Raw genomic sequence first — 27,340 nt, forward strand, 5'->3', positions numbered from 1 at the left:
TCATCTTGAATTAGGACAGTTTCATCAGTTCATTTATGAAACTTCAAAGAAACTCTATAATCAGCCTCTTGGGCAGGTTCTGGCTGACAGAGATGCTTTCCTGCTTACCTGAAGGGCGGAGCAGCCTGAATACCCTCGGTTTTGAGGAACCTAAGAACATCCATGCATTGTCTTAGCAGCTACCAGCTTCTCAGGAAGTTCCTGATGTTCACAGGGCCTGTTGTTGGTTGTAAATAAACAATGTACTATTTCTCCCTAGACTGTAGCAAATCCTGACATTGCTGCAAGGAGGAAGCTGAAGAGACACAAGAATAAAGCAGAAACCAGGAAGAGAAAAATAGAATCCCTGCGCCCTATGTACAAGGCCAAGCGACATCGCAGTCACGCACTGAAAGATTTGGCAATGGTGGAATGAAAGCGCTTTTCATTCCTGGAGGATTCATTTATGAAAAGTAATATCAAGCTAAAGAACTAAAGTACTGTTTTAAAAAGTACTTGCATATTTTAACTGTATTTATTAGTATTTTTTATGTCCTCTTTTTCATCGAGGATCTTAAATAAACGCTGTTCAATTTTTTTCCAAACCTGTATATTTACCAGAACATGTACAGTTGAATGGGCAACAACTACGGTATTTTATATTAAATTTTACTTCATTTGTAAGAAATGGGTTCTGTGATGACTGCATTCCTGCCTGTGAACACACTGGTCCCAGAGAGAAAAGTCTGCCTCCTGACTTTGATTTGGCCTTCAGTTTCTGCAGCTACACTGAGCTACTTACCTGTCACTTCTGGCTGAGATGAGAATACAGGAACAACAGCTCATGAAGGTGGAAGTTAAATTGAAGTTATGGCCCTGGAACATCAGGGCAGTAGGGGTCTACTGAAGACACTGATTTTCCTTTCAGACACCCACTGAATGCCATGCTGGCAGCCAGAGGTGCACTACTTGTGCTTCGTTGCTGTACTTCACTGTAACAGGGTGTCTGCACTGAAGGGTTACGAAGTAGAACAATACCAGCCTAAGGAAACCTCTGCAGGTGTTCAGCTACGTGGCTGCTGAACTGGCAGCACTTGGACTTCTGTAAAGCAAGCGGCAAGCAAGCAGCCTCTAGCAAGCAACACACCCCTGGGTATAGCTGACAGTTCCAGATTTTATTAGTGTTCTATCCACACCAATATGCTGGCCACCAAAACCACCAAAGGAAGGAGGGATGACAAAAAAAACCCTATTTTCCCAGCAAGTAAGACTTTCATACAAATTAACCTAAGTACATTCTTTAAACAAAAAGAAAGAAATGGAGTATGATAATGTACACAGACATTCACTTACTTCAGTTTTACAGTTCAAGAGAGGCATCCACATTACAGAAGTCAAATTCAAATCTGTCCTATTTACAAGTAGCTGTGGCCTGAAAATACTTAACTGCAGAAAGGATGATGCTGGCTATAGCTGAGACTTCCTTGCACTGGTCAGTTTTGTATCACTGTCTGCTCTTCAAGGCCTCCACCAACCTAGGAACAAGGTTAAGTCAGTTTACTGGAAAGTCATTTCAATTCTGCTGAAATACTTCCAGGAGAAAACCAGTCATTCTTCTACTGTGGACTCTTTTATGTCAGACCATCCACAAATCCAGTCTTACAAAAACCCCTACCAAATCTGTAAAATTAAGCCTAGGAATGAAGCATAACTAGACTGGTACTCACCATTCCATTGCTTCATCAAGCCCCGTGCCTTTAGTTGCAGAGGTTTTGAATATCTGCCATTTTCGGTCCTTCAAAGCTGGTAAGCCAAGGGCATTTGCCATTTCTGTGGGAGTCATGGCCTGTTCCATGTCCTGTTTATTTGCAAACACCACCAAAATGGCTTTCTTCAGCTCTTCTTCCTAAAAGAAAGGGAAATTGTGGAAGTTGTTGCAGAGACTTCTACAGAATTTATTTAAGGAGAGAAAACCTGTATAATAAAAAGGAATTTCAGCAGCTCTCAATGATTTTGTTTGCTGATTTCTGTTCTGTAGAAAATTCTTCAGTGAAAGAATGGTGTTTATTTTGAATTCCAGTATGATACCCCCATAGGGGCAGTTTCAAAACATGGCCAGTGCAAATTATGAAACAAGCTGGTTAGTTGGATTTAACAAGGCACATTAAATGAGCTTGCAGGTATTTTGAGGGGCAGGGGAAGAGAGAGAAAGGAAGTGTTGCTCAACTCATCTTACTTATAGTACCCTGTTCTACATGTGTTCTTCAGCTTCAAAACATAGTAGGATACTAATTACTGTCAATCCTTCAGGGCCTGATTTTGCCACCACTGCAGTACTGAGCAGCTGTCCTGGCAGGCAGGTGAATTTTCATAGGACCACAAGGCACCATGAAATTAACTGCCCAGATAAAGCTGCACAAACCCATGAAATACCTGCAGAGTATTCAGTGCTTTTTTCAGTCCAAAGTGTTGCATGGGCTGTGCTGAGGGCTGAAGCTTCACAAGTGAAGCTGAGCTTCACTTGATTCACTGAATCAAATCTCACATTCACTCCAAAGTTTTAATTTCTCAATTTTTTACTGATAACAACTGTCATCCTTGTTTTTTTACCTCTAACATAGCAACAAGCTCTGATTTTGAAGTGCCAATTCTGTCTCGATCGCAGCTGTCCACTACATAAATGACAGCGTCTGTGTTCGAATAGTAACACCGCCAGTAGGGCCTGCAGAGGAGAGAGAAGTTCCAGTCACGGCATTTGCATGTTAGCAATTCTTTTTAGCCAGATAATTAAACACAGATCACCCAGAGGAAGTAAAAACTGTCTCTGGGGTGAAAGACCCCAGGAGGCAAGTAGGAGACTTCAAAAATGAACAGACAATACAAATACTCTCCAAGGCAGGAAAAAGAAAAAAGTCCAACACAAAGCAAATAAAAAGCAGCTTGAAAACAGGAAAAGAACAGAAATGCTGGGGACAGATTTATTTGGGAATCAGACTGCAGGACATTAGGTCCCTAACTGAGGGACAGGAAAGCATAGAAAGTTTAAAGACACAAGCATCTTCATTACAGTCACCAAAGAAGGATAACCAGGGAAATCTTAAATGACTAATTAATACAGGCAAGTAACTAACAAGGATCAAAACAAACCACCTTTTGCAGAATTACTGTACTGAAACTAAGGGAAGGAACCTTTATCTCACTGACTGCACCTTCCTTCCTAACTAACTACGCTACACCTTGCTATTGAGCACTGAAGAAGGAATCACTGAAGGATTGTACAGGGTAATGTACTGAATGTACAGGGATTGTACTGATAATGACTCATTACAAAACTTATGAAGCTTGCTAAAAATTACTGTCTATACCTAAATCCAACTTCAATATTCTTAAGAGTGCAGAGCTAGGAAGTATCCTTTTGGGTTTTTATCACCCCCTCCACTCTTTCTCAGAATGCTACTCAATTGCCTCCTACACTAATGAATTTGTTTTTCAAAGCAAAACTGAATACAAATGAAAAAACACTTGCTTGGTTTTTTCCAATCTGTAGTGCATCACAAGTTTTACAAACTGAATTCCATCAGATGAAAATGCTTTCCTGAGAATGGGCTGTTTTTAAAACCAATTTGCAGAAGTCCCTGCTAAGAGTATTCCAAGAACCTGGCACTCTTTAGAGAAAGTTAATTGACTTTAAGAAATATATTACCTTATGCTTGTCTGTCCTCCTAAGTCCCAGACTTGAAATTTCAGATTCTTGTAGGTCACCGTCTCAACATTGAAGCCAATGGCTGAAACAAAGTTAAACAATTTCACTGTTGGTGATTTTCCTGTTTTTCTGAAGAATACCACGACACTTAGTTTAAGATTTTCAGACCTGAAAAGTCTCAGTAGCTGCACAATGAAGTTCATGCCTTTTGCAAAGTTACCCCAACAAACATGATTCAAAATAATGCAGAAATTTTTCTTCTTTGAACAATAAAACCACATCGTAAACATATTTTAGAGATTTGTAACGAATGCTAAGGTTGGCAAAAATCCACAGCAGTGTGCCTGAAATCGCCAAAAGAAACAGAGCAAGGGCTGAAGAACTGGCCTGCTGTGATAACCACGTACACAACTGACAGCAAGAGAGCACTAAGAAATGTGTGCTTCCTGTCCACACAAGGTCTGCACGCTCGTAAGAACCACAGCAGAACCAAAGCAGAACCAACTTCTCAGCAGAGGACTCGATACTGATGTCTGGAAGATGGCAACTAGGCTGCAGTATCACATATGTCATTCCTTTTCCTGCCAGCCCAGGGAAACACAGCACAGGAAAGTGAACAGTGGGCATAGGGTGCTTAAAATTTATAGAGGGTGAAATAAGCAAAACCCTTGGGCAAAAAGAGTATAGCCCAGCAAGCGCGGCTTCTAGAAGGTAACAGAGGCCTGAACAAAGTCAGATTCAGGAGGAACACAACAGATATGACAAGGACAGAAAAATCAAGCATGCCTTGTCCTTCATGTTACACAGAGCAATCATGGCCAGAACACTTGACCCAGTGTGTGTGGCTGCATGAATGCCAAGACAAGTGGTGAAATCAGCTACATTTTTTTAAATAAGCATCATCTTCTTCCATGAAACCTCACATTGAGTCTTGTTACATTTTCTACAGAATGTAAGGTTAAATCATCTGATTTCTTCTTCTCCATGTTAAAAAGTGTTTATATAACCCTTGTCAAAAAAAAAAGGTATGATTTACTGACACCATCCTATGTACAGCAACAGTGACCTCTGGAATTCACATAATAGCTGTATTTGGAAACGAAGGAATTATGCAGTCCACTGTTAGCTATCACGGTCAGCCTGCCAAATCATGCTAACAATCTTGAGGTCAAATGCTTTTTGCATTTTGCAGGGCAGCATAAAATATTCTTTTGTAATACTTTTATCCAAGAAAAATTCTTGGATACAGCAGTGCAAGGCTCCCACAACACAAGGTCCTTTTGTTTATGAAGGAAGAGTACAGTAAGTTCAGCTGGCAAAGTTTATGTGTTAGAGCTACAGGCAAATATACTCCCTATGGGCAGATCACTTACTCGGAATGGTGGTCACAACTTCTCCAACTTGTAACCTGTAGAGAATGGTTGTTTTTCCTGCTCCATCCAGCCCCAGGATGAGAATCCTCATCTCTCGAGTTCCAAACAAACTGGAAAAGATGGTGGAGAAAAAGCCCCCTACAAAAAGCAGAAGAGAAAGACATTTCAACGTCAGCCAGCTCTGTGGAGGATATGCAAAGGCAGACAGACCGACCTCATTTCTTACTGACTACAAGATGCTTCTTTTCTCCACTGAAAAAAGACAAGTTCAGGTTGTTGCCCAGATGGCTGTGTGCTCAACTACATTATGTCCTCCTGGTTTATGTTGCCATTTTATGGTTCTATGGTAGCTCACTCCAGCAAATTATGTTGCAGCAGCAGCATCAAGCTTTCTCACTGCAGTTACACTTCTATTTTTTCCTTTTCTCTCATTTGCCAAAATCTGAGTCATCTTCTTTTCTTCTTGCATCAGACTCTTATCTTTTCAGTGCCAGAGACTATACAAGGACCAAAAGAAGCCTGAAAAAATTCAGCATCAGAAGATGTTTATGGTCTTCCATAGAACCATCCACTTCTTTTTTTCTTAAAATTAGGTATAAATCAGTAAGTACATGTTAAATTAGTTCATTACAAACAGCAAAGCTGCACTAAATCAAGTACATTAATGCTACAGAGAAGTCTAGGAGCTGATTTTAAATGTCCTTCTCATTCTTTTTTCCAAAACTGGCTTGCCCCAGCATCTCATTTATTCTCTAAATGCATGCAAGAGTACTTGTGGCCAGGCTAGTATCTGATTTATGCCTACTAGATTTTTAATCCTAGAAACAATACTAGTGTTCTAAGCCAGTAACAATTACATTTTTTGCAATGATTTTTATAACAAATATATGTTAAATCATAATTTTGTAAATACAGCTAAAGCCTGCAAAAGATAATGAAACATCCAACAAGCCAGAATCACTGATGACACTGATAAATATATCAGAGACAAATTAATGAAGATGTGCAACCAAAATCTTACTGAAAGATGTTTTAATAAAAATTATTTCCTGTGTTTGCCTGTCTAGGCATCTGTGAAGCCTTTCCACGGAAAGGAGGGAGCAACGAGCTTAGGAGCAAGCATGCTTAAATTTCAGAAGGAATTCAGACTGATAACAAGTTGCTTTATTTCTTCTAAGCCCATCCCACCAGAGAAGCCATACACACTACAGACCTGGAAAAGAGAAGGTATAAGGGACCATCAGTTGCCAGTCTGCATAGCGCTGCTCATGGCACCTCTTATTGCCAGACAGGCAAATAACCTTAAGAGAACTCAGCTGGGAAAGGTATTTCAACAGAAACATCACAAGTAGAAAGCTACCACTGGCTGCATGGAGGCCTAAGATTCGAAAATTCAGTCCGTAACTTTGCTTGCAGCCAGACACCTCTCACTTCCTCTTTTTATATGCAATTGTGTACGCTTTTCCCACACTAAACCACTGCTCAAATACCATCTGCAATAAGATAGGTTCACGTCAATCACTTAGATTGACCCTCAGATTCAGGGCCTCTCTTGAATTTACTAGTCTGCAAGACCTTCTGTCCTCATTCACTCCTTATTAGCAGCCCATCAGAGACTTGATGCAGAGTTTAATTTTCCCAGGTGTCAGGAGCACAGAAGCATCAGGATATGCCCGAACACACCCTCCTGCCGCTGCACGGACGATTCGCCATCGCAAGGCAGCTCCACCGCGGCCTCCGGGCGCTCCAGCGGCGGCTGTCCGGGAACCGGCCCGCGGGCAGGGCCTGGCCCGAGCGCATGTGGGCACCGCCCGAGCGCGGCCCTCAGCCTCGGCCTCCCGCCGCCGGCGGGCAGGAGCCCGGCCCTCCCCGCGGGAGGGCTCAGCACTGACCCGTCCGCCCTCCCCGCCGCCCCCGCCTCTACGGCCGCCGGGAAGGGGAGTGAGGGACGGGACCCCTCGGGCGGCCGCGTCCCGCCCGCTCCTCACCCATGTCGAGCCGCTCCGCCGGCGCTCCGGCCCGCCCCGCTCCGTTGCCCTCGCCGCGCTGGCCCTGCCGCCGCCGCCCGGCTCCACGTCGAACGCCGGCGAGTAAACAAAGCGCTCCGCGCCCGCTCCCGCCGCCGTTTCGACACACGGAGCCCGGCAGCGCCCCCGGCCAGCAGGGAACGGTCTGAGAGCGGGACCTTCCCCGCGCCCTCCCTGGACACGCCCGGGCGGGAAGGGGAGCGGGGAGAAAGGTTTAGGGAATAAAACCGGCAGCGCCGGGGCCAGCGCCTGACGAATCTGCGGCGGCGGGAGCGCGCGGGGCGGGGCGCAGCCCGGCGGCGTCACCGGCCCGGGGCCTCCCCGCTGCCACCGCAGGCCGGCAGCACCGAGAGCCTCCTGCCACAGCGGGAGCCTGGATTCCTCGGAGCCAGCACAACGCCCACGTTAGGGTAGTGGATTTGGGCTTGGGTTTCTCCGAGAGTGGTGGACACACAAGGAAGACGCTGGTGAAACTCAACAGCCAAAGTGCAGCTGGGTAAAACATTAATACCAAGCTGCTCCTGTGGAACAGCTAACAAGCCACACCTGACAGCAGCGCTGGCATCATCCCTCCGTAAAAATGATGTCATCCATCCATGTGATCAGGCTGTGCAGATAAGTAAACATAAAAGCATAAAAAATGTTAACGATTATGTAACGAAAATTTAGAGGAAACAGTGTACAAGGCACATGTGAACTAGGCCATAAGTCTGACTGAGTTAAGGGAGAGGTGCAACAGAGCTCTTGTCAATAATCAATGATTATGCTTTTTTTAATAGCTTTTTTCCAGAAGATACAAGGATAGATGAATGTTTCATAGGAGAACAATCTAACTACAGAACCAACCTACCATTCAAGATTACTGGCTTCCGCCCCATGCGCTTTATTCTGTCTTTATACTTGTGTTGCAGCAAGAAAAGCACAGAAACCTTTACTCCTCCAGCCATAAGAACCCAAACCTATAGCCATCACCTTCCATGACTTTTATCACTTTTCTCATTTTAAACTTTTTCAAAGAGAAGCAGCTTGGACTTCTTTCAGCTGAAGAAACAGCAGGAGGAGGGGGAGCAGAAATTAGCAGTTCACAGTGCAAAATGAATATAAAATCCACACCACAGTAATCAGTCTGCAAGTGATGAAACATGAACCCTATGGTTTCATTAAATCTGTGTGTGAAACAGGAACAACACAGACAAAGATGTTTTAGTTTTCTCTGAAAGCATCAACAAATGTAGTATCATCACAGCTGCAGAACTTCCTGTTTCCTTGATATCCTTCATTAGAAGTCTTTCTTGCTTGAAATTTTACATTATTCATAACTCAGTCAAAAACAATCCTTTATTTTTTATGTCAAGTTGCGAGCACTAGGAAAGAATACACAAAACTCATCCACAGGGATAAAAAAAAAAGTAACAAAATAATTTTGACAGTATTTAGAAAATGCTTGATCTATAAAATGCGATGATCCAGAAGGCCTGCCCCAGTACACTGCTTCACTGGGCAAGCAGCATGTATCAAGAGTCTTTTAGGTCCTTGATATCCTTAGGAGACCACGGATACGTCTAACGAGAGCTTGGATAAAGGTGTATCGTGAGCGAACCTTGGAATATAAACCTTCGATGTCCAGAAGCTTCTTCTGCAGAGATTCACCAAAGCTGTTCGTGGCTTCCAGCTGGAGCTGAGAAACAGAGATTTGATGCAGTCATCAATACAAAATCTTCTCTTCCTGAAGTGCCAGCTTATAATCCACTGCCTGTCAACCCCTTCACTATGATTTATTCTCTGAACTGCTTTCCAAAGAATGGGGTTTTCTAACTTCTCTAGTAAGTACTGCTTATTCTGTTTTAGGAATTATTGGTTATAATTCAGCTTCTTCACTTACAGTCATACAAACACGTCTTCCAATTAAAATTTTCCTAGTCCTTTAAGGGCTCTTTAGAGAGTCCGTGTGCACCAACAACATCTTTTCATTTATGCATATGTAAGAGGTCACTGAATTAACTACATTCTAAGTATTTTACCAAGATGATATTGTACAGTTTGCTTTTGAACAAATTAAATAAATGACAGATACCTCATCACAAAACACACAGCAATTTTTCTTACAATTCTAGATCATAGAAAGGTACTTGAGACTGCAGTTTTGACAAGCAAGGGGTTTTTTTTCCTGCACAGCCATAGAAATGTCAGTGGGATTTATTAATAAATATCTTTTTTTCCTGCCACCTCTGCATCAAATTTACACAAACTATTAAATTGCTGTGTGAGTGGAAATTACTTCTGTTCTAGCATTCACATTTTATAGTCTCCTCAACTCCTGTTACGCTTTTGATCTCATTTCTCTATAGCCTAGCTAAAGCTGACCTGTAGTGAGCAGTTGGAGGACCACAGAAAATTGGGAAATTTGCCCTCATGTTGCAGGTCTTTCAAGGACAACTGGTGTTTTCAGAAAGCCATTATTAAAAACCCACCATTTGACTGGTTGGTAAGAGAAAAAGAATGATTACTCTATTTTGTAAGTATAGTTCATTTTTTACTTAACACTCTGTATTAAGATTCGAAGATACATGCACAGCAGCACAAGTGCCACCTATTTCACAATATCTTCCAAAACAATTTTGTAATGCCTCACTAATCCTAAATGAAGTTATGTGCTGTTGGTGTTCCTGCAGGTTGTTCAGAAGTGGGACAGCAACAGTCAGACTGCTCCCAATAGCTGCATGGTAGCCAGGAGCATTCTGTACCCTGCAGCCGACTGTCACATCTCACCTGGTCTATATCATGCTGGCTCACTCGATTCAGTCCACTACTGAAATCCAAGCTTGGCTCTGAACCAAAGGAATCTGGCAATAGAAAATGAGATGTTAAAATTATGTGGGCTGCTCCACACTATCTCTGTATCAAGTCATATAACAAATTTAAAACAGTGTTCCAGTTTGGTCCAAAAGTAAGCTTATGCATTAGAAATTACACTAATCTTTTGACTTAAATGATTTAGAGAAAATACATAAAGAGTGAGTCATAAATAATTTTGATCATACAACATGGCACTTTAAGCAAAAGACTCTTCCCCAAATCCCCTCTCTCTGATTTCCTTCCATTTTTCTTTTTTAAAAAAAAAACATTCAAGGAATTTAAAATCTTCTGGTGAATCAATGATGGTTCTAATTCTAAAATACTTCTAAAAGCACCAGTATTAACTTTATTTCTTAATTTCATCTTAGATTATTATATTGAAATATTTTCCTATAAACTATTTTGGATCACTGATCTGATTATATTAGCTGAACTTCACTTTGTTTTGCAGTTTCAAGAGCAGAAATAAAAAAAATAGTTACTTTTACTTTCCTTAAGAGGTTGTTTGTAATATACCAACCCCAAAAGTCTGTGAGTAAACATTATCAGTATTGCCAGTTCTACAGTGGAATATCCAAAGGTGTGCCAAATCCAAATAAAATCTCTTTTATTAAATATAAAAGGCAAGACATTACAAGTAGCAGATCAGTTTTAAAGCTAACCATGAGAAGTTATTCAAAGGCACTCTGATGTTTGAGAAATTTCACCTTGCAGCCTTCCTTTCTTAAATGACATCCTAGAGGACAGCAGTGGGTCTTGGGAGTCAGTGGGTGTGCAGTGCAGTAGGTAGTGTTCCAGATGGCGCCAAAGAATGAAGAGACATATTTCTATAATATCTGCAGACACATCTCAGTGAAGGACTCCAATTTGATTGTCTTTGGGTTGTACATTTACTGTATGAGCATATTTACACACTTGGAAGCAGCTGAAGATGTCAGCTCAACCACCTGTCACCTCCTCCACGGTCACAGCCCAGTGATGAATCACTCATGTGGTTTGTAAAGGTACCTCAGCTGCAGCCAGTGAATTAAAGCCGAGGTTATAAAGCTGGGATGGCGGTAACATCTTTGCTGATAACAGCCCAGTGTGCAAGAGCACATCTTTCCCAAGGGAGGTTGCAGAGGAAAATTCTGATCTGTTGAAGACAATTCTTTTGTCCATGACTGGTTATTTCCATAGAATTACTGATGTGTATGAGATTCAGGTTTATGCCAGGTTGACTATAAGGCTAGAAACTCCTATTTTGATAGGCACATCAAAATTATTTTTCTGAGTATTTCTTTCACCACACTTGGACACGTGTGAATGTTTAGGGGGTCTGGATACTAAATTGAAGAGCTGGGCTGTAACAATTCCTTTATTATCATGCTGCAGAAAGTCCTAGCAGGGTCTCAAAATGGGAATTACCAACTTGAAAACATTTGTATTCTAGTAATAGCAGAGCAATAGCCTCCTAAGTTAATTGTCAGTATTTCAAATTTAGTTTTTGTAAAAAAATTTTGCTCAAAGTGGTCAGAAATCCAGGTAAAAAAAACCCTGTTTCTGTCTCTCTGCTTTTCTGGAGCATCACCTTGAGGGTCATTTCAATTTTAGAAGGATACAGGAACAGAGGGAGAGCAGCTTGGCTCGGTTATTTATTAGCTTCACCAGGCGCCGCCTTGCCAAGACGTATTTTTGGGAAGTGGAAATCTTGTCAACCCCAGCTGGCATAACTGACTGACACAACTGTGACAGGAAGAGAAAAAACAGAAAGACTGTAGCAAATCACAAAACATCAAGAAAAATAAGCAAATAAGATTACTTATTAGTATCTAGAGCTTTCTTGTTAGCTACTATTTCTTTAAAAACTTGCTCTCTGTTTTGAATTTGCATAATCTTGCTGACCAAAAAGTGGAAAAGTGAAACATATCCCCAAGCAACTATAATGAAAATCACAACTTTTACAAAGTTAAGCCAAATATTTTCCCCTTAAGTTTTAGATCACTCATTCTATGGACCCCCTTCACCAACAGTAGAAAAGAATATGCACAAGAATGGAACTACTTGCTTATCTAAGATGCTTTGGAGCCTTTGTTACAGCTATGTCCAAGTTACCACAATACAGAAACTATGGAGTCAGAAGAACAATTACCTCTTTTATTTCATCTGGTGGCAGTTGCTCCACATTTTGCAGTTTGTTAACACTCTGACGATGGCTGTCATAGTAACTGAAGAAATCACTAGTGCTCTGTTTCAGCAGGTAGACGATAATGCCCAGGCCAGGCAAGTGCCAATAAGGGACCACTGGTACTTGTGTATCTAGACAAGATGTTGAAGATAAAAAAACAAAACTAAAAAACCCCAAGAAGTCAATAAGGTATGCTCTCTGCCAATAACCTAGTGAAACACATGAAAGCACTGGCAAGAATATTTTGCACTTAGTTCACAAGTAACATAAATGGAAGTCCAGGCAAAAAGTTCTGTAGCTGCAGTACTAAAAGGCAGTCAGCCTAGTGCAGTACTGAGTATAACATGTAAAATATAACTCATTTAGAAGACTTACTATTTACATATTTTAGCCATTCAACTGTATAATGACACAGTGTAAACTCTTGCCATGTGTTATAATAGAGTTCCAGTCAGCATCAAAACACATCTTACATGTTTAAAATAATATAATCCAGCACAGGAGCTGAAAAAACAAGAAATCTTGACCTTCCCCTGTCTTGTGCTATTTATTTACATACACACATATCTTTTCTGACATATATATTTCTGATGCTGTGAATGAAGTGAATAAAAAAAAATTCTTAAACTAATTTTAACTAATAATTTAATTGTTTTAACTAGGATTAGTTTCCTGATTTGGCTTAGTGCAAGGCTGAACAAGCATGGATTCCAGAATGAGAGAGTGAGCAGCTACAGCGTTGGCATAAAGTGACTTCAAGAGTATGTGAAACTACAGTCTCTGGTTCATTATTTTGTAGTAGCCCAAATGTCACAGCGTTCAGTCTCATAGAACAGCAAGTCAAAAATCTCACCCTGCCGAGGCCCATCTCGGTTGGTTGACTCAGACAGGCTGGGAGTAAACAGACAAACAGTGTGCTGAAAACTGGGGGCGCTTTGCAACATCAGTGACTCACAGTATTCCATCACGTTTGCACAGATCTGCCAACAAAGGAAAAAAAACCCCAGCATGTCAATTTTTGAACATTAAATTTTACATGGAAAAATATCAGTGAACAACATGCTTTGCTCCTCTCCTCACCAGAATGTGACAATTCTATTTTCTCATCAGTAACAGAGTCTATTCTACTTCAAGTCTAAGACTTGCAACTTTGCCTTCTTCCCAAACTTGCTAGCTAAAATTTCTGGATAATTTTAAGTCCCCTTTGGCTCTAACTTAGTGTTAGCCATTGCCCTCTATATCCAGCTTTCATTTTGAAAATTTCTGATCAGTTTCAGCCTTCAAAATTCACAGAGTTTGTACCCAAACAATAAAGGTTTCTAATGCAAATGTAAGTAAACACATTTTCAAGGGTTACTTTAAATAAAATGTGGAATCCTATACCTCACTAAAATCAGTGTAGAGCACTACCACTATCATATGAAATTATGGTAATTAAACAAATCTGCACAGCAGGTAAAATGTTGAGACTGAAGGCTCCAGCAGCTTGTGTCCTTACCTGTTGCATGGCCAACTCAATTTCATCCCTCTTGTTCACTCTGTCTCCCGCTGCGTTATCATCTTGCAACTTGAACTGGCGAAGTCTGTCTGATCCTCCAAAGCGACTCAGAAGTCCTAAGCACTGGCGCTGCCGTAAGGAATGAACATTTAAATTAGCATCACAACAAATGACGTGCATTATTACTTTCACTTAAGTGATACATGTCCCTTACAACACAGTATGAAGAAAGCAATGCACATAAAACTTTTAGCACTTTGTAAACAAACTTTATCTTTTTAGTGTTTTAACTTACCTTGATTTAATTTAGAAATTAATGGCCCCCTAAAACACTGCCAATGAGAAATGAATGCAATTCACAAGTGCACAACTTTGTTTGATGTCTCTTGCAGACTATTATACAGACTACTATCAATGACAGTTGAGGTTTACCATTCCCACACCTAAAATACCTTTACCTATATAGACAAACAAAATCTGGTAAGTCCCTTAAAAGCAGAGTACAAAAACTAATTCAGTAGGAAAGAAATAAACCAGTAGTGTGTCTGATACACCAAATTGTTGAGCTAGAGACATGCTTATGGCCAAAGTGGTAACAGAGTATTTCTGCATTGCTTCACATACTTTGGTGTTGACTTCAAATTTTTCTCTTCACATAAGATGAGTCCTACGCCAGGAAGGGAAACAAAGTCCCTGATGCAACCCTGATGTTGCCAAATGTTGTATTTTCTACCAGACGGGGAAGTGTGGGAAGACAACAAAAAACAGACCACCAAAACCCCATCCCACTGCCACACAAACCATCCCCACTCCCACAAAAAACCCCAAACTGCTACACATTTTTCTTGATGCTGGAAAACATCCCTTTCCTAACTGCTACTACTCAGAGTAAAAAAAAACAGGAAGAAACACATCTAGATAGCCAATTCTAAAAGGACAAGGGTTAAATACATGACTTTATTACCTGAAATCGCCCTATGTGTCCTTGTAGCTCCATCTGCGTCCCTTCATTAACATCCATGTCCAGCTCATTTAACACTCCTGATAAAAGATACAGCCATTAAAAAACCATTTGTTTGGAGTTTTTTAAACAGATTTACGCAGTATATACCTTTAAATACAAGCATTGATCAGAAATACTTCAGCCAAACATACAACTTGTATTTTGCATATTTTTTGAGCAAAACATTCAGATATGAATGAATGCAGCTACCAGGAGATGCACGAGAGCGTGTAGCGTACTGTTCCGGTAAGTAATCAAATGGGGGTAAGGGGGAGGAGAGGCTGGCATGGAAATTGCAGCTGTTGTGCAAAGCTCTGTATACTGTAAGCAAAGAAGCACTTGGGCTTAACCTACAGCTCTGCACTCCTTTCTGTTGTGGTCAGACATCTCTCCTGAACAAAGAAAGCCATTAAATCAAAATAGAGAAGTTATTTTGAACTAGTAAGCATGCAGAAGAAATCACAATATCCATCACAATAATTATTAGCCCTTATTATATGTAATAATAATATATTATTATATTATAATAAAAATAATTATAAATGACAATTATATTTTATATTAATTATATATATAATACATATATAATTAGTAGTAGTAGTAGTAAGTCACCCAAGAGAAATGTCAGTATGCTGATCGGCAGTGCTTCCCCCCTGGAAGCTTTATTTTTTGAAGAAATAAAACCAGAGAAGAAATTTTTAAAAATATGGGTATGCAAACAATTTTCCATCTTAATTTCCTCAGTTACAAAACTTACTGAATAAAAATTCTTTTTTGAAGATACCACAGAAACTTTGAACACTTCTATTTGCAAGTCACCTCCAAGACAAAAAGTACTTAGTGTAAGGTAGAATGATGAAAAAAAAATGGAAAGTCAAATACATATGGATAAGAGCACTATGTCTACTGCAAATCCACCATATTTACTTCAAGAACAATAATGTAACATTTCCCTATTTTTCGCAGGGCTCTACATGTCAAAAAAGATCTGTATTGTCATAGATATTCTCTTCTGTCTTACTGTTTCTTTACAGAAAACAAAGCCTGAGATTCATGCAGATGGGGCTGAGACTTTAAAAATGCAGTTCCTACCAGGCAAAGCTGCCTTGCTGATTATTCCTGTCAGGGAGGCCAGCTCCTGGAGAGATCCAACACTTACATCTTGACACCTCAGGATTGCCTGGATAGTATCTGAATGGGAAATTAGAAACTGCAAAACCTGCACCACAAGAAAAAAAAGAGCAAATACGAATTGAAATATGAAATTTAACAGTGAGCAGAGAGGAAGCAATGCTTTTGAACAATTTCAAAAGACCTCCTGTACCAGTGAGGATGGGATTTAAAAAAAAAAAAACCCAACAAAACTTACTATCAGAGCAAAGGCACCTATAATTTCTTAGAATGAGCAATAGCAGTGATATTCTAGCATGTTTTGGAACTTACCTGTCCTGCTGCTTGCAAGTGTTGTGCCATGCTGGATGTGAGAATCACTTGGCACAGTTGAAGAGCTGGAAGAAGAATCTGGCGATAACGTTCCACTGGAGCAGGAATGAAGACTGGGGGATCTCTCATTGCATACATTCTTAGGAGGTTTAAAAAGAAGGGAGAAAAAAAAAAAAGATAAAGAGTGCAAGAAGAGTGAAATCTACTAGTGAGGTAGAGCCTCAGCCTACAATCACTCTTAAGAACCTAAAAACATACTTCAGTAAGAGGTCTGGACTTGAACTGAGTTTATATTGGAAAAGCAGCACATTTATGATACACAGCTGCTGCCAGACATTTTCTTTAAGCTGGGAAAATTACTTCTTTGTATTATACTACACTAAACCAGATTACTTTGTTGCAGAAATACGATACCTGCTTACTGATATACAAAACTAAGTATTCTCAAATATTTTAGGAAGAGCTGTGCTTAATTCTAGAGCAACTGCTAAATACAGTCCTCTACAAATGTCCTGTAGGTTTTATACAATCCTGTAAGTCTAACTGGAACTTTCAAATAGTATACCTTGTCTAAGTCTTAAATTTTTCCCAAGTGTTTGAACTCCCAGTGTGTCACTAAGAACTGTACGTTTAAAACACGGACCACAGCTTGAAACCAAGCCAGGTAATTTCCCCTAAATATGGAATCTCCTTCTCTGAGATCGTCTCAATCACCTCACAATGACTAATGTGGCAACACATCAATAGACCTGCCAAGCAATATATAACTGTGAATATATATATATATTTTTTAAACACATCATAAAATATTTCTGAAATAGCATTTAATTCACTGCTCTCTCAATGTTTTATGGGTGAGGACAAACTGCACTTCACAAGCTGCAGAGCCCCCAAAATAAGTTTACAGTGTAAGCTGTTCCTCAAACATTGCAGTATAGATTATTTCATAATAAAACATTAATCATTTCCATCCAAGCTATCAAGTAAGTTTTTATGTAGTCTAAGTAATTAGCATGCAAGTACAACCTAACACCCAGTTATCTGAAATTTTTCTCTCAATAAAATGTAGCTTTAAACTGAACTGATAGGTTTAAGAAAGACACACACACACAAAGAATAAACCCACAAATCATTACTCAAAAATCATGAGGCTGTAAAAAGATGTGATGTGCTTCCAAGAAGACTGCATTATGGTTTCATCATCAGCCAGAGACCCAACACTTACCCCTGATGGTCTGTTTCAGGTCGCATGTCATACACTTGGCACTGTGCCAGCCGCACAATCACTCCAGACCGCAGCAGCTCTAATGCGCCTTGCTGACTTTTAGCTATTCGAGTGAGGAATGCCTACACAAGAGCAGAGAAGGGTAAGTTCTGGAGATGCACAATGAGGCTTACAATGTCTACTTTCTTGCTTGATTTTAGAGTCATTTCAAATATATTATTTTAGTAAAATACCATTAAGGAATACCTTCAGTGCAGGTAGCTCAGTGTGCAGCTGCAGACTGAGCTCTGGCTGGCAGAAGCCCCAGGCAAGAGCCTGTGAACTGCCCACCCTTTGCAAAACAAAGGGCAGGAGGGACGTGAGGCACCTCAGAGACACTGCAGAAGATGAGGACTCAGCTGGAAGACCGAAGACTCACACAGATTGTGAGGGTATAAAAGCCCAGGGGTTCCTTTGTTAAGGTTTCCTCCTCAGAGGCACCAGCTCGAGCTCTTATTCTGTTGTTGCACCATGATTAAATCATTTTAAGAATCCATATGTCTGAGACTGCCCTGGGAAACCTGGAGTCAAACCAGTAAGGAAACCTGGTCTGACTGTGAGTGTGGTGAGGGCAGGGAGTCAAGGAGGGCACCCTTTGGTCACTGGAGCCACTCTCTGTGAAGGAGCTTTGGTCCCAGCAGTTAAAATCTCTGGTGGTTCAAGTGTGACTGCCAGCGTGCTCCTGAATGGTCAGACAGGAAAGTTTCCTTAACAATATCTCTGAGTACAATCAATGCAAAGTATAGACAAACAACTTCTACTAAAAAAAAATTAAAAAATAAACATAAAACCATTTCTGAAGTACTATTACCATTTTGGACTCATAGGTGTACAGTGCCTTAAGCAAAGGGGGCTGAGGTGTGAGCAAGCTCTGAAGAGCCAGATCATCATCTGCTAGGCTATCCACAAGCACCTTCAGGTAGCCACTATTGGAGAGATACAAGAGCCACTGCTGCTGCTTGTCTACTGAAACAATGTGATCAAGTAAAGCCAATGCCAGCATCTGTGATGAGGAAAGAAAAAAAATAAATAAAAACAAACACATCAAAACAGAATTAAATCTGTGAAATCAATGAGATTTTTAATAAATACCTAGAAAGACGAAATGCTAAGCAGTTTCTTCTAATAGCTTCTTATAAGCAGAATGCATTTCTACAATTGCAATCATTTATGTGAAAAAGATTTTAAGATTTCCTGACACTAGTATAGTATGAGCCAATTACCTTTCTCAACTATTCTTTTAAAAAACATTACAGATATTGTTGACCAATAACTAAGCCAAAATATTTTAATGAAATATTGCCTCAAGCACAATTACTATTTAAAACTAGTTTGCCTTCTGACTAGATTCTCTACTGGCTACTATCAGAAATTATTTTCTCATGAAGTCATCTTCCCAATGTGAGTAAATAAACTGGGAAGTCCATGACTTAAAAATGCTAACAAGTAACTGTCACAGAGGTCCCTGCCTGCATCTTTTGCAGCAGAGCTTTCTACCCTTATTTTTAAACAATAGGACACATAGCCTTGCTGAGAAAAAAATTCATATGCATGTATGGCTCTACTTTCAACAGCTTGAAGAATGAGTGGGAGGACAGAAACATGAAACAGATCAAGTATCTACAAAAATGTTCTCGTTCTACCTCTTGAAACTTCCCATCTCTGCACAGGTTAAGATGTTCTTTAAAACAAACAGAACAGTAGTTTTAAAAGAATAGATTAATTTACCCGGCCTATCTCATGGCCATCACAAGCATCCCGACAGACCACCTCCATCAGAGCTGCCCCATAACTCTCAATTGTTGCCATATTTTCCCGCTGCAATTTACTAAACACGTCTTCAGGAGCTGTCAAGTGCTCCCACATAGTTTTCTTGGCTGTAAAAAGCAAATAAAACAAAAAATGAAAAAATTCAAAGACAGGCATCTTAGCATTAGCTTAGCTACAGCTGATGCTACATTCTTCAAGGCATTCTCTCTACCTTGCAACAGAATGCCTCAAACAACAGTCAAGAGTTTTTAAATCAACTACAAATGTTTTACAAATCCATCCTTCCTTGAATATCACACAGACCAGCCAGAGCAAAAAGTGTGTGCCTGTATACATACACCACCCTAGTAAACAGTCTGCTTAAAATAATTCAAATGTTCAGTACTTGTTACATAGAAGAACTAATGGGCCTAAAACTGGAAGTGTTCAAGGCCAGGTTGGATAAGGTTTTGAGCAACCTGGTCTGGTATCCCTGCCCATGGCAGGGGGTTAGAATGAGATCATTTTAAAGGTCCCTTCCAACACAAACCATCCTGTGATTCTATGAACTTTCAAGTGGGACCAAAGCATTCAGTTTGAGCTAAGTAAACAAGGTGACTTGAATGGGAGAGAATGAAACCAAAGTCAGTAATAAACTACAAAGGGGTTATAACAAATTCATAGGTTGTTTTTTTTCCTTTCACTACTGTAGCTCAAAACACAGACCAAGTAAGAGTACTAGCAGGTACTAGCCCCAAGATTTTTTTCTCAACCCTTGTCTGAGCTCCAAGATTAAATAATTATTAGAAACACTAACAATGCAAGTATTTAGGCCATTCACAGAGAGAATGTGGTATTTAGCATAAGCACTCTCAGACAAACAGCAACTCTGGTTGGCTTATTTTTTGCTTATTTTTTGGGGAGGGGGTGGTGGTGGGGTGTGTGTGAGGTTTTTTTGAGGGGGATCTTCAGACAAAGGAAGAGAAAGGGTATGAAATAATCCTTGGGGTTTGTTTTGAGGTTTTTTGTGTGGTTGGTGTTTTGGTTCTTTTTTGCTTTAGAATTTTTCTGTTTTGTTTTATTGTTTTGGGGTTTTTTAAATGGGATCACTGTGGTATGAGTGTGCATAAAGATGCGAATGCAATATATTTCTACTGCTGGACCTGCTTGAGAGCAGTTAGTTACAAGTCATCTCCAGTCCTTTGACAGTCTTATAGCTATGACGTATAGCTGTAAATGGACACAAATTAAGTATCCTCTTTAGTGCTAGAGATCAGAAATTTAATATTCTCATCCAGAGCAACAGATTTTGAATGCATACGCAGCTAGACAGGTCAGAATATAAGATAAGCATTGTTTAGCATAAGCAATTAATTTTAGAGGCTCTTGGAGCACGATGTTTTCCATCTATTTCCAAAAGACAACTCAGCACGCAGAAACTGTACCATCCAGGGTTTAATAAGCTTATTTTTTGCTCTTGTCCAAATACAGTTGGACCATACCTGCTTCTAAAGTGTCTGGTTCATCTGGTCTCTGGGCAATCTGCAAATAATAAAGCAGTGATCCATAAAGGTGCGTCCTCACTCTCTGGAAGCCACCACCTGTTAACAAGAAACATTCACAATTAAAACCAAACAAATGTAAATTCCATAACACAATCTTCCACTAGCACTTAATTTAACTTTCCTGTGGCAGTGCTGGCAGAAATAAATAAAACAACTAGACTCCTTAAGGTAAAGTTCTACTGTTTGCATAAAAGTGTATGTATGAGTAAATTCAGCAAGTTTATGCTGTTCCAAAAGAATGACAATATGAAATTCTCTTTAGTCATTTACATCTCTCTCTTCTGTCATTCAGATTTTTTTTAAAAAGTGTGTTATTTTTTTTGTTAGTAACATCACTTTACATCTATACTAATCATGTAAGATCCATCTAATTGACTGTAACAAAAATCTTCACTGCACTATCTGAAAGCAGCTCAGCCCATCTTTTACTCTTGGCAGTTGGAATTCACGCACACACCCTGCCAAAGTCAACACACCTGTTTTCAAAATGAAATCCAGCAGCTTTTTTAAGATGATGTGGAGGGAAGAGTCACCAATGGAAGCAAAACCCATGGATATGCTCTCAGAGCCAGGTGATGAGGTGAAAGAACCATCCAGCATCAAGACGTACTGGGACTGTCCTGCCACAGGGAGCGCAAGTGGCTGTTTCTGCTCCGTTTTCACAGACTGGCTCAGGTGGGCAGTCAGGGTGAACACAGCCCCTGCCACCACTGGCATCAACTCCTGAGCTGCGTCATCATCAAGGATCTTAACACAGAAGAAGGAAGAAGGAAAAAAAAAAGGCAAAAGAAAAAAAAAAATGTTTAAAAGTGCCTGATTTCATGAGTTATTAAAGCAATTAAATTAGCCTCTCACAACTATTTAGTATGCATAAGGATTTCATTAACATGACAGTATTTAAAACACATCAAAATCAGTAATGTCAGAAACTTGTTCAGAAACCTGAGTTGAAAGCGTTTTAATTGAGAAGACATTAGCCTTCTGGTTTTCATTTGCATAAATCACAGGCAGGCTGATAATCAAATCTGGATGGCAGAAAGAGAAGGAATGTGTTGACATTTGATATGCTTTATTAGTAAAATATCTAAACCTAAGCTAGGGAAGGAACAACTGGCTTTACAGCTATTTTATTACCATTTAAAATGTGAAGGTACAACTTAAAAAATCCAATGGGTTGAGTATCCAAGAAGCATTAAGACAACATGGAAAAACACTAACAAGAAATTTGCATGTGCTATTTTTTTCACCCTTACTTAAAAGGTAAATCTGGTATCTTTATCACTAATACTGAAGGAGCCTTCCTTTTAAGCAATATAATCATTTTGAACAGTAGTTCAATTATTTTCAATAGACAGTAACAATTTCTTTTCTCAAATTCACAAAAGTCTTCACCAAAGTGTTACAGAAAATTAAGTCTGTAATTTCCTCTCCGTAAAGATTTTGGGAAAGAAATTTCTTCTGCTAGTGAAGGTCTCCCTTGTTTCCTGGTTTTTTAAATTTTGTTCACGTAAGAAACAAAACCAGCACTCCACTAAAAAATACATAATTTTTAGGTAACTCCCACAGGAAAAAATAACGGAAGTAACAAAAACAAAACCCAAAAAGATTACTTCTTCCCTCGTAAAGATAAAAAATTTTCATACATATTTCTCAAAACAAAACTCTATTAATCAGAACTACAATCCACGTAACTCTCGCAATAAAGCAAAAAAAAAATCATGCCCCAGCAGCCTGAAAAATACAATGATCCTTCATTAAATATTGCCTTTTAGAATGGCTGTCAGTCCTAACTGTCTAGTCTGTCTCAAAAATTATTACTGTAACTCAGCAGTAAAACATCTAGACTTCTAAGGCAAACCCTCACACTTCCAAAAGCCCTTCTAATTGTAAAATCGTTAGTTTTTCTACTATGAAGCTTCATTCAACTCTTTGATTTTTCAAAAGAAGCAGCAGTAGGATTTCCAGTGAGTCATCTCAATGCAGGAAATCAGCAAATACAGTAGTTTGCCTTCAGCCTTCAGTAAGTTCTTCTTTGTTTCTCATCAAAGCAGGCTGTTTCTTTTTCACACACCTTTTCCAGACTACCATCATACTGGATTATACTAAAATAACTTTGAAATCTGTCGATATATGGTTCACAGTTCAGGAGTAGCTATGCCAGAATATAGAGCATCCCCCTGTCCAGAGTGCATTCAGCTTCAGCATAGCAGCAATTGGAAAACTGAACAGAATACTAAAGGCAGACAAAATCTTTTTGGATTACAATCAAAATTGCAGCACTTTCACATAAAAAGCTGCAGCAACAAAGTTCAAGGAGAGGGTTGATTTCCAGCAGAGCACTACCTTGTCATGCACATCCTGCAACAGATCCCGGATAATCAGCTGTCTGTCCTCAGCCTGTATGAGATCCTGGGGGCAGGCTGTGAGTATGATTTCCACCAGCTGTCTCCACGACTCCAGAGCATGCCTCTTGGCATGGAGGCACTGCAGCAGCTTGTTCCGCTCCACTACGTACTGCAGGATAGTGTTGATCTCCTGAACGCCCGCCACAAAGAAACCCAGTTACAATGTGCTAAAAGAAGTTCATGGCAAAGACAGACTTCAAGATGACCATTTTATCTATTAGTAATAGCCTTCAGGAAAAAATGTTAAGTCTTCAGCTTCTTAGAAACAAGCTGCTATTACTACTTTAACAAGGTAGCCCATTCAATTTCTGAGCTGCTTTTCATGGGGCCTTTTATCATGAATGTCTTAATCTCATAGGGAAAAAAATTGACCAGGAAAGCTCTTTTCTGGCACTTTAAAATCTAAACAAAAACAACTATGAAAAAATCTATTTGTGCCTTTTCTTCCATTTAGTCTGCGTAATTTCTCTTTTATCTTTTGCATCTATTTAACCAATTTCAACTGAATTTAAAAGATGGGAGGAAACTCAGGAAATAATTAAGCTCCAAGTTCACTGAAACTACATCTGTGTAGAAGAAAAGAGAAATAAATTGGCATCCCCTGTGAGAGAAAGGCAACACTAACTTGGCCATAAGATGAACACACTGTACTTGTCAACAACCAATCTTGACATCAGTATGTAACTGCTTTCTGTACAGTGGGGTGGGAGCTGCAATTGTTATCACTAATGGGAAGGGAAGAGGTTAAAGAAAAAAAGAAAACAGACTCCAGGCCTGCTGTTTAGAGAACAATATGGTAAGAAGTAGCTTATCTTATTTATTTTGGGGATTTTTTCTTCAGGAATTACTAAGTTAGGACTCAAATCCACAGTCTTTTATAGTAAAGCTTACTGCTTGACAAGGTAGGAAATCCACCAAGGACAACAACCACCATTAGTTAACTTTTTCTGTACTCACCTCCATAAGTAAAGGTCTCTGTCCTATTGCTGCCATTCCTTGAAGGGCATTGACTTCTGCAACCAGAACTCTGTGAAGGTACTGAAATTAAAAGTGAAACTTCAGTGATGACATGGTTTAACCTGGCAGGTAGATAAACACTACGGAGCCATTCGCTCCCTGCCGCAGTGGAGTAGCAGAGAGAACTGGGGAAAAATACAATAAAATTTGTGGGTTGAGATAAAGACAGCTTAATAGGATGGAAAAGTAGTATTTAGAGTAATACAAACAAGTGATGCACAAATGCAATTGCTCACTACCTGCTAACCTCTGCCCAGCCAGTTCCTGAGCAGCAGCCCACAGCCAGCTTTCTCCTTAGTTTATATACTGAGCATGATATCATACGGTATGGAATATCTCTTTGGCAAGTTTTGGGTCAGCTCTCCTGGCTGTGCCTCCTCCCAGCTTCCTGTGCCCACAGCCTATTCACTGGTGGGTGGTATGAGAAGCTGAAAACTCCTTCACTAAGTAAATACTGCTTAGGAACAACTAAAGGATCAAAGTGTTAGGAACATTATTCTCATCCTAAATGCAAAACACTACACTATACTAGCTACTATGAAGAAAATTAATAGTATTTGAGCCAAAACTAGGACAAGTGACAAAGGTGATGTATTCATACCTCCTAAAAGTATCTAGGAGATGGCTACATAGTGACAGATGCAACAGATGGGCTGGAGTTTAAACAAGTTTTACTCATTTCTTAGGGTCACAAATTTTTCAGTACTACTTATCATACACTTGTCAAGTACTTATCACAGTGTGACACAATCTTAAGTGAAGCCTCCAAGAGTTACTGCAGTACACAACGATGTTGTACATGTGATTGTTACACATATGTAGTGCTAGGTAGTTGTGTATTGGCAACCAAAGAAATACATGAAGTAGATGTAGTATCATCGTGTGGGTGTTTCAAGATGGGAAAAACATTAAGATAGAAGATATTTCCTGAAAGTGTCTTAAACTGATGCAGCTGTGTACTGCAAGTGAGAAAGCAGTGTGTGCAATGTAAAAGAAATAAACTAACCTCAATAGCTTGCATAAATTATGCACATATCTGAAACACACCTTTTATGTGAAAGCAAGTTTCAAAGTATTATTAACACACAGACCAGTGCTAACCTTGACATTGCAGATCACTTGTCCACGTGCATTCTTGTGCTCACAATTAGCAATGACTTGCTCAATCTGAGCCCGGTCAAAAAAATCCAGTTGTAAAGGCTCTGGAATGTCCTGACTGAAGTCAATTGAATCCAGGATATTTAAGATCTTTCTGCGTACTGGAAATGCAAATAAATTCAAATTGTATTCAGAAGTATCAAGGGGAAAACAAAAAATGACAAAAGAGCCTAATTTACCTTTGTAAATCTAAATCTTAATGTGTAAAGTTTCAAAAGAAAGCATTAAATCTTCAGAAAGTGCTATCAATCTATATAGCAGGTTTAAAAACATTTTCTAAAGCCTTAAGTTCTTAATATGTCTTGTATTGTATTGTTCTCCTGTTACATAGGCATGTAATCCAGTATTTACAAATACAAGATATTAATTTTTTCTCCTAAATGAAACCAGGCTGGTTTACAGTGACAACCATTGCAGTCTTCTGCTGCATAAGGAATCTGAATTTATTTATTTATGTGGGACTTACATTCTTTGCCATGTAAATACAAATATGTTCAGCCTTTGCAACAGTCTCAGTGTTTCTACTGTTAGCAATAAATTTTATAGACTGCCACTCTCCCATTTTATCCCTGCACAGATACTTAAACACACTTTGAACTGCCTTTCCAGTTCATTATTTTTCACTCATTCCAGCCATCTACATCAAGGTTCTTTAATTTATTTTTTTCCCCACACTAAAAAGAATTGTTCCGTGTACTGCTGCTGTTTAGAACACCTACTGCTTTCTTTTCCAAAGTGTCCTTTCTGGAGATGGCCTTCCTGCCTGTTCAGGACCAGATACACTTTACTGATAAATAATCAACAGTCATAATGGTTACCTTTGGAAGCAGTGTCAAAGTGGAGAAATCCACTGACTGATCGACTTTCATCTTCCATCCCTCCTTCACCATCAGCTGAAGGTAATAAAGCATAATAAATAACATAAATAAATAACAAATAAATTACAAAAAACAAATCTAAGTGAAAAATATTACCTACTTTATTAATAGTGAAAGAGAAAGAGCACAGTGATAAGCCGATAAACCTTTCTCTTGAAAGTCTTCTAATACAATACGGCCTTGAATTGTTAATGAGAACGATACTTATCTCACAAAAGCTATCCCATCATCATATACAGATCAGAAAGTACTAAAAATGCCTAAAAAGACATCCCACCCACCAGTATAAATGCAGCTTGATGGACACTGTAAAATGAGTAGGGTACCTGAACACAGTTTCCCATACTCAGATCCCCACAAGGATGAAGATAATGTTCAGGCTGATAAAAGTATGGGAAAATACCATACTGCAGTAGCATGTTAAAATATCTTCCATTTATTCTACTTTCTTTACGTGAAGAGAGTTTTATTGCCATCTGGTTTTATTTTTCTTGATTTACTTCTACCCTATTCTAAAACTCTGAAATCTGGCCTTTTTATTTACACTGCATTCTACACCACATTGGGATGAAATATCACTTTTGTGTTGTTATAATGTTAAAAGCAAAACTGTCCTGTAGCTACTATCTTCTGTGAGAGAGGGTTGAGAGCTTGTGACAGACATTAAGACTGAGAAACTCCTTACCATGGAAGACCTTCCACCTTCTCTACATTGTAACGATTCTAAACGGCAATTCAAAATAAATTACTCTACAATTTTAATGATTTTTTTTTAATATTTCCCTCTCCTACCTCAAACTATTTTTAATTTTTCTATCTGCAATGAACAAAATGATGCCCTGATTTCTTTCGCTTTGGTGTCTACAACCACCACCATCTTTCTTCCCATCTCTCCAGTAGCAATTCTGCACATGGTATCACAAATGAACTGTCACAAGGTTAAGAAGAAAAGAATTCAAATGAAGTCTCTCATAGTCCATTTATTCCAGCCTATTTACCCTCACCATAAGTTCCTCTTACCCAAGTATGGTTTCACAGGCATGTCATCAAGCAGCAGATGCAGCAGTCTCTGTGTGTGGGAGCGCTGGCGGTTCAGCGATGTCACTCGCATTTCTATAGCTGCAGTCTTCATTAGCCAAGACATTTGGTTGAGTGTTGAAATCTCATGTTCTGGATGGGGATAAGGCAACAATTATAAAATTGAGCATTGTCCTGGGTTGCAGTGTATTCTATTACCATCCTCAGGAGCCGTTGA

At 39.5% G+C, this 27,340-nt stretch overlaps 3 protein-coding genes across 3 annotated transcripts in view; 1 reads left to right on the forward strand and 2 right to left on the reverse strand.

Annotated features, from left to right (window-relative positions):
* UTP20 (UTP20 small subunit processome component) overlaps positions 1-663 on the forward strand; it is a 63,749-nt gene extending 63,086 nt beyond the window's left edge. Inside the window, exon 62 of the mRNA XM_042026851.1 lies at positions 260-663. Coding sequence (XP_041882785.1) covers positions 260-415 — 156 coding nt within the window. The 3' untranslated portion in view covers positions 416-663. The remainder of the gene's footprint in view (positions 1-259) is intronic.
* A 470-nt stretch (positions 664-1,133) lies between these two features.
* On the reverse strand, positions 1,134-7,308 carry ARL1 (ADP ribosylation factor like GTPase 1). Its single transcript, XM_042026874.1, has 6 exons — positions 7,044-7,308; positions 5,056-5,193; positions 3,683-3,764; positions 2,590-2,701; positions 1,707-1,885; positions 1,134-1,514 (listed from the first exon to the last, which is right to left on the reverse strand). The coding sequence occupies exons 1-6, from the start codon at positions 7,045-7,047 to the stop codon at positions 1,484-1,486; spliced, it is 546 nt and encodes a 181-aa protein (XP_041882808.1). The 5' UTR covers positions 7,048-7,308; the 3' UTR covers positions 1,134-1,483.
* A 1,094-nt stretch (positions 7,309-8,402) lies between these two features.
* The window catches only part of NUP205 (nucleoporin 205), a 49,396-nt gene continuing 30,458 nt past the window's right edge, over positions 8,403-27,340 (reverse strand). Inside the window, exons 24-43 of the mRNA XM_042026861.1 lie at positions 27,106-27,255; positions 26,026-26,100; positions 25,151-25,308; positions 23,990-24,070; positions 22,971-23,162; positions 21,104-21,374; positions 20,565-20,663; positions 19,042-19,190; positions 18,125-18,316; positions 17,275-17,396; positions 16,050-16,188; positions 15,699-15,825; positions 14,568-14,644; positions 13,604-13,732; positions 12,959-13,085; positions 12,070-12,236; positions 11,540-11,663; positions 10,646-10,774; positions 9,852-9,925; positions 8,403-8,760 (exon numbers count right to left, since the gene is read on the reverse strand). Coding sequence (XP_041882795.1) covers positions 8,608-8,760; positions 9,852-9,925; positions 10,646-10,774; positions 11,540-11,663; positions 12,070-12,236; positions 12,959-13,085; positions 13,604-13,732; positions 14,568-14,644; positions 15,699-15,825; positions 16,050-16,188; positions 17,275-17,396; positions 18,125-18,316; positions 19,042-19,190; positions 20,565-20,663; positions 21,104-21,374; positions 22,971-23,162; positions 23,990-24,070; positions 25,151-25,308; positions 26,026-26,100; positions 27,106-27,255 — 2,735 coding nt within the window. The 3' untranslated portion in view covers positions 8,403-8,607. The remainder of the gene's footprint in view (positions 8,761-9,851; positions 9,926-10,645; positions 10,775-11,539; positions 11,664-12,069; positions 12,237-12,958; positions 13,086-13,603; positions 13,733-14,567; positions 14,645-15,698; positions 15,826-16,049; positions 16,189-17,274; positions 17,397-18,124; positions 18,317-19,041; positions 19,191-20,564; positions 20,664-21,103; positions 21,375-22,970; positions 23,163-23,989; positions 24,071-25,150; positions 25,309-26,025; positions 26,101-27,105; positions 27,256-27,340) is intronic.

Source organism: Corvus kubaryi, unplaced genomic scaffold, assembly GCF_017639235.1.
Source record: "Corvus kubaryi isolate FWS band 111438036 unplaced genomic scaffold, C.kubaryi_AGA036_p1.0 129, whole genome shotgun sequence".
NCBI lineage: Eukaryota > Metazoa > Chordata > Aves > Passeriformes > Corvidae > Corvus > Corvus kubaryi.

Bases quoted from the DNA above. Each gene is read 5' to 3' on its own strand.
- ARL1 (XM_042026874.1), bottom strand. The intron at 3,765-5,055 runs GTAAGTGATCTG...ACTTTGTTTCAG, and splicing joins AGTTGTGACCACCATTCCGA to CCATTGGCTTCAATGTTGAG. The intron at 1,886-2,589 runs GTAAAAAAACAA...CCTTTCTTTTAG, and splicing joins AGCTTGTTGCTATGTTAGAG to GAAGAAGAGCTGAAGAAAGC.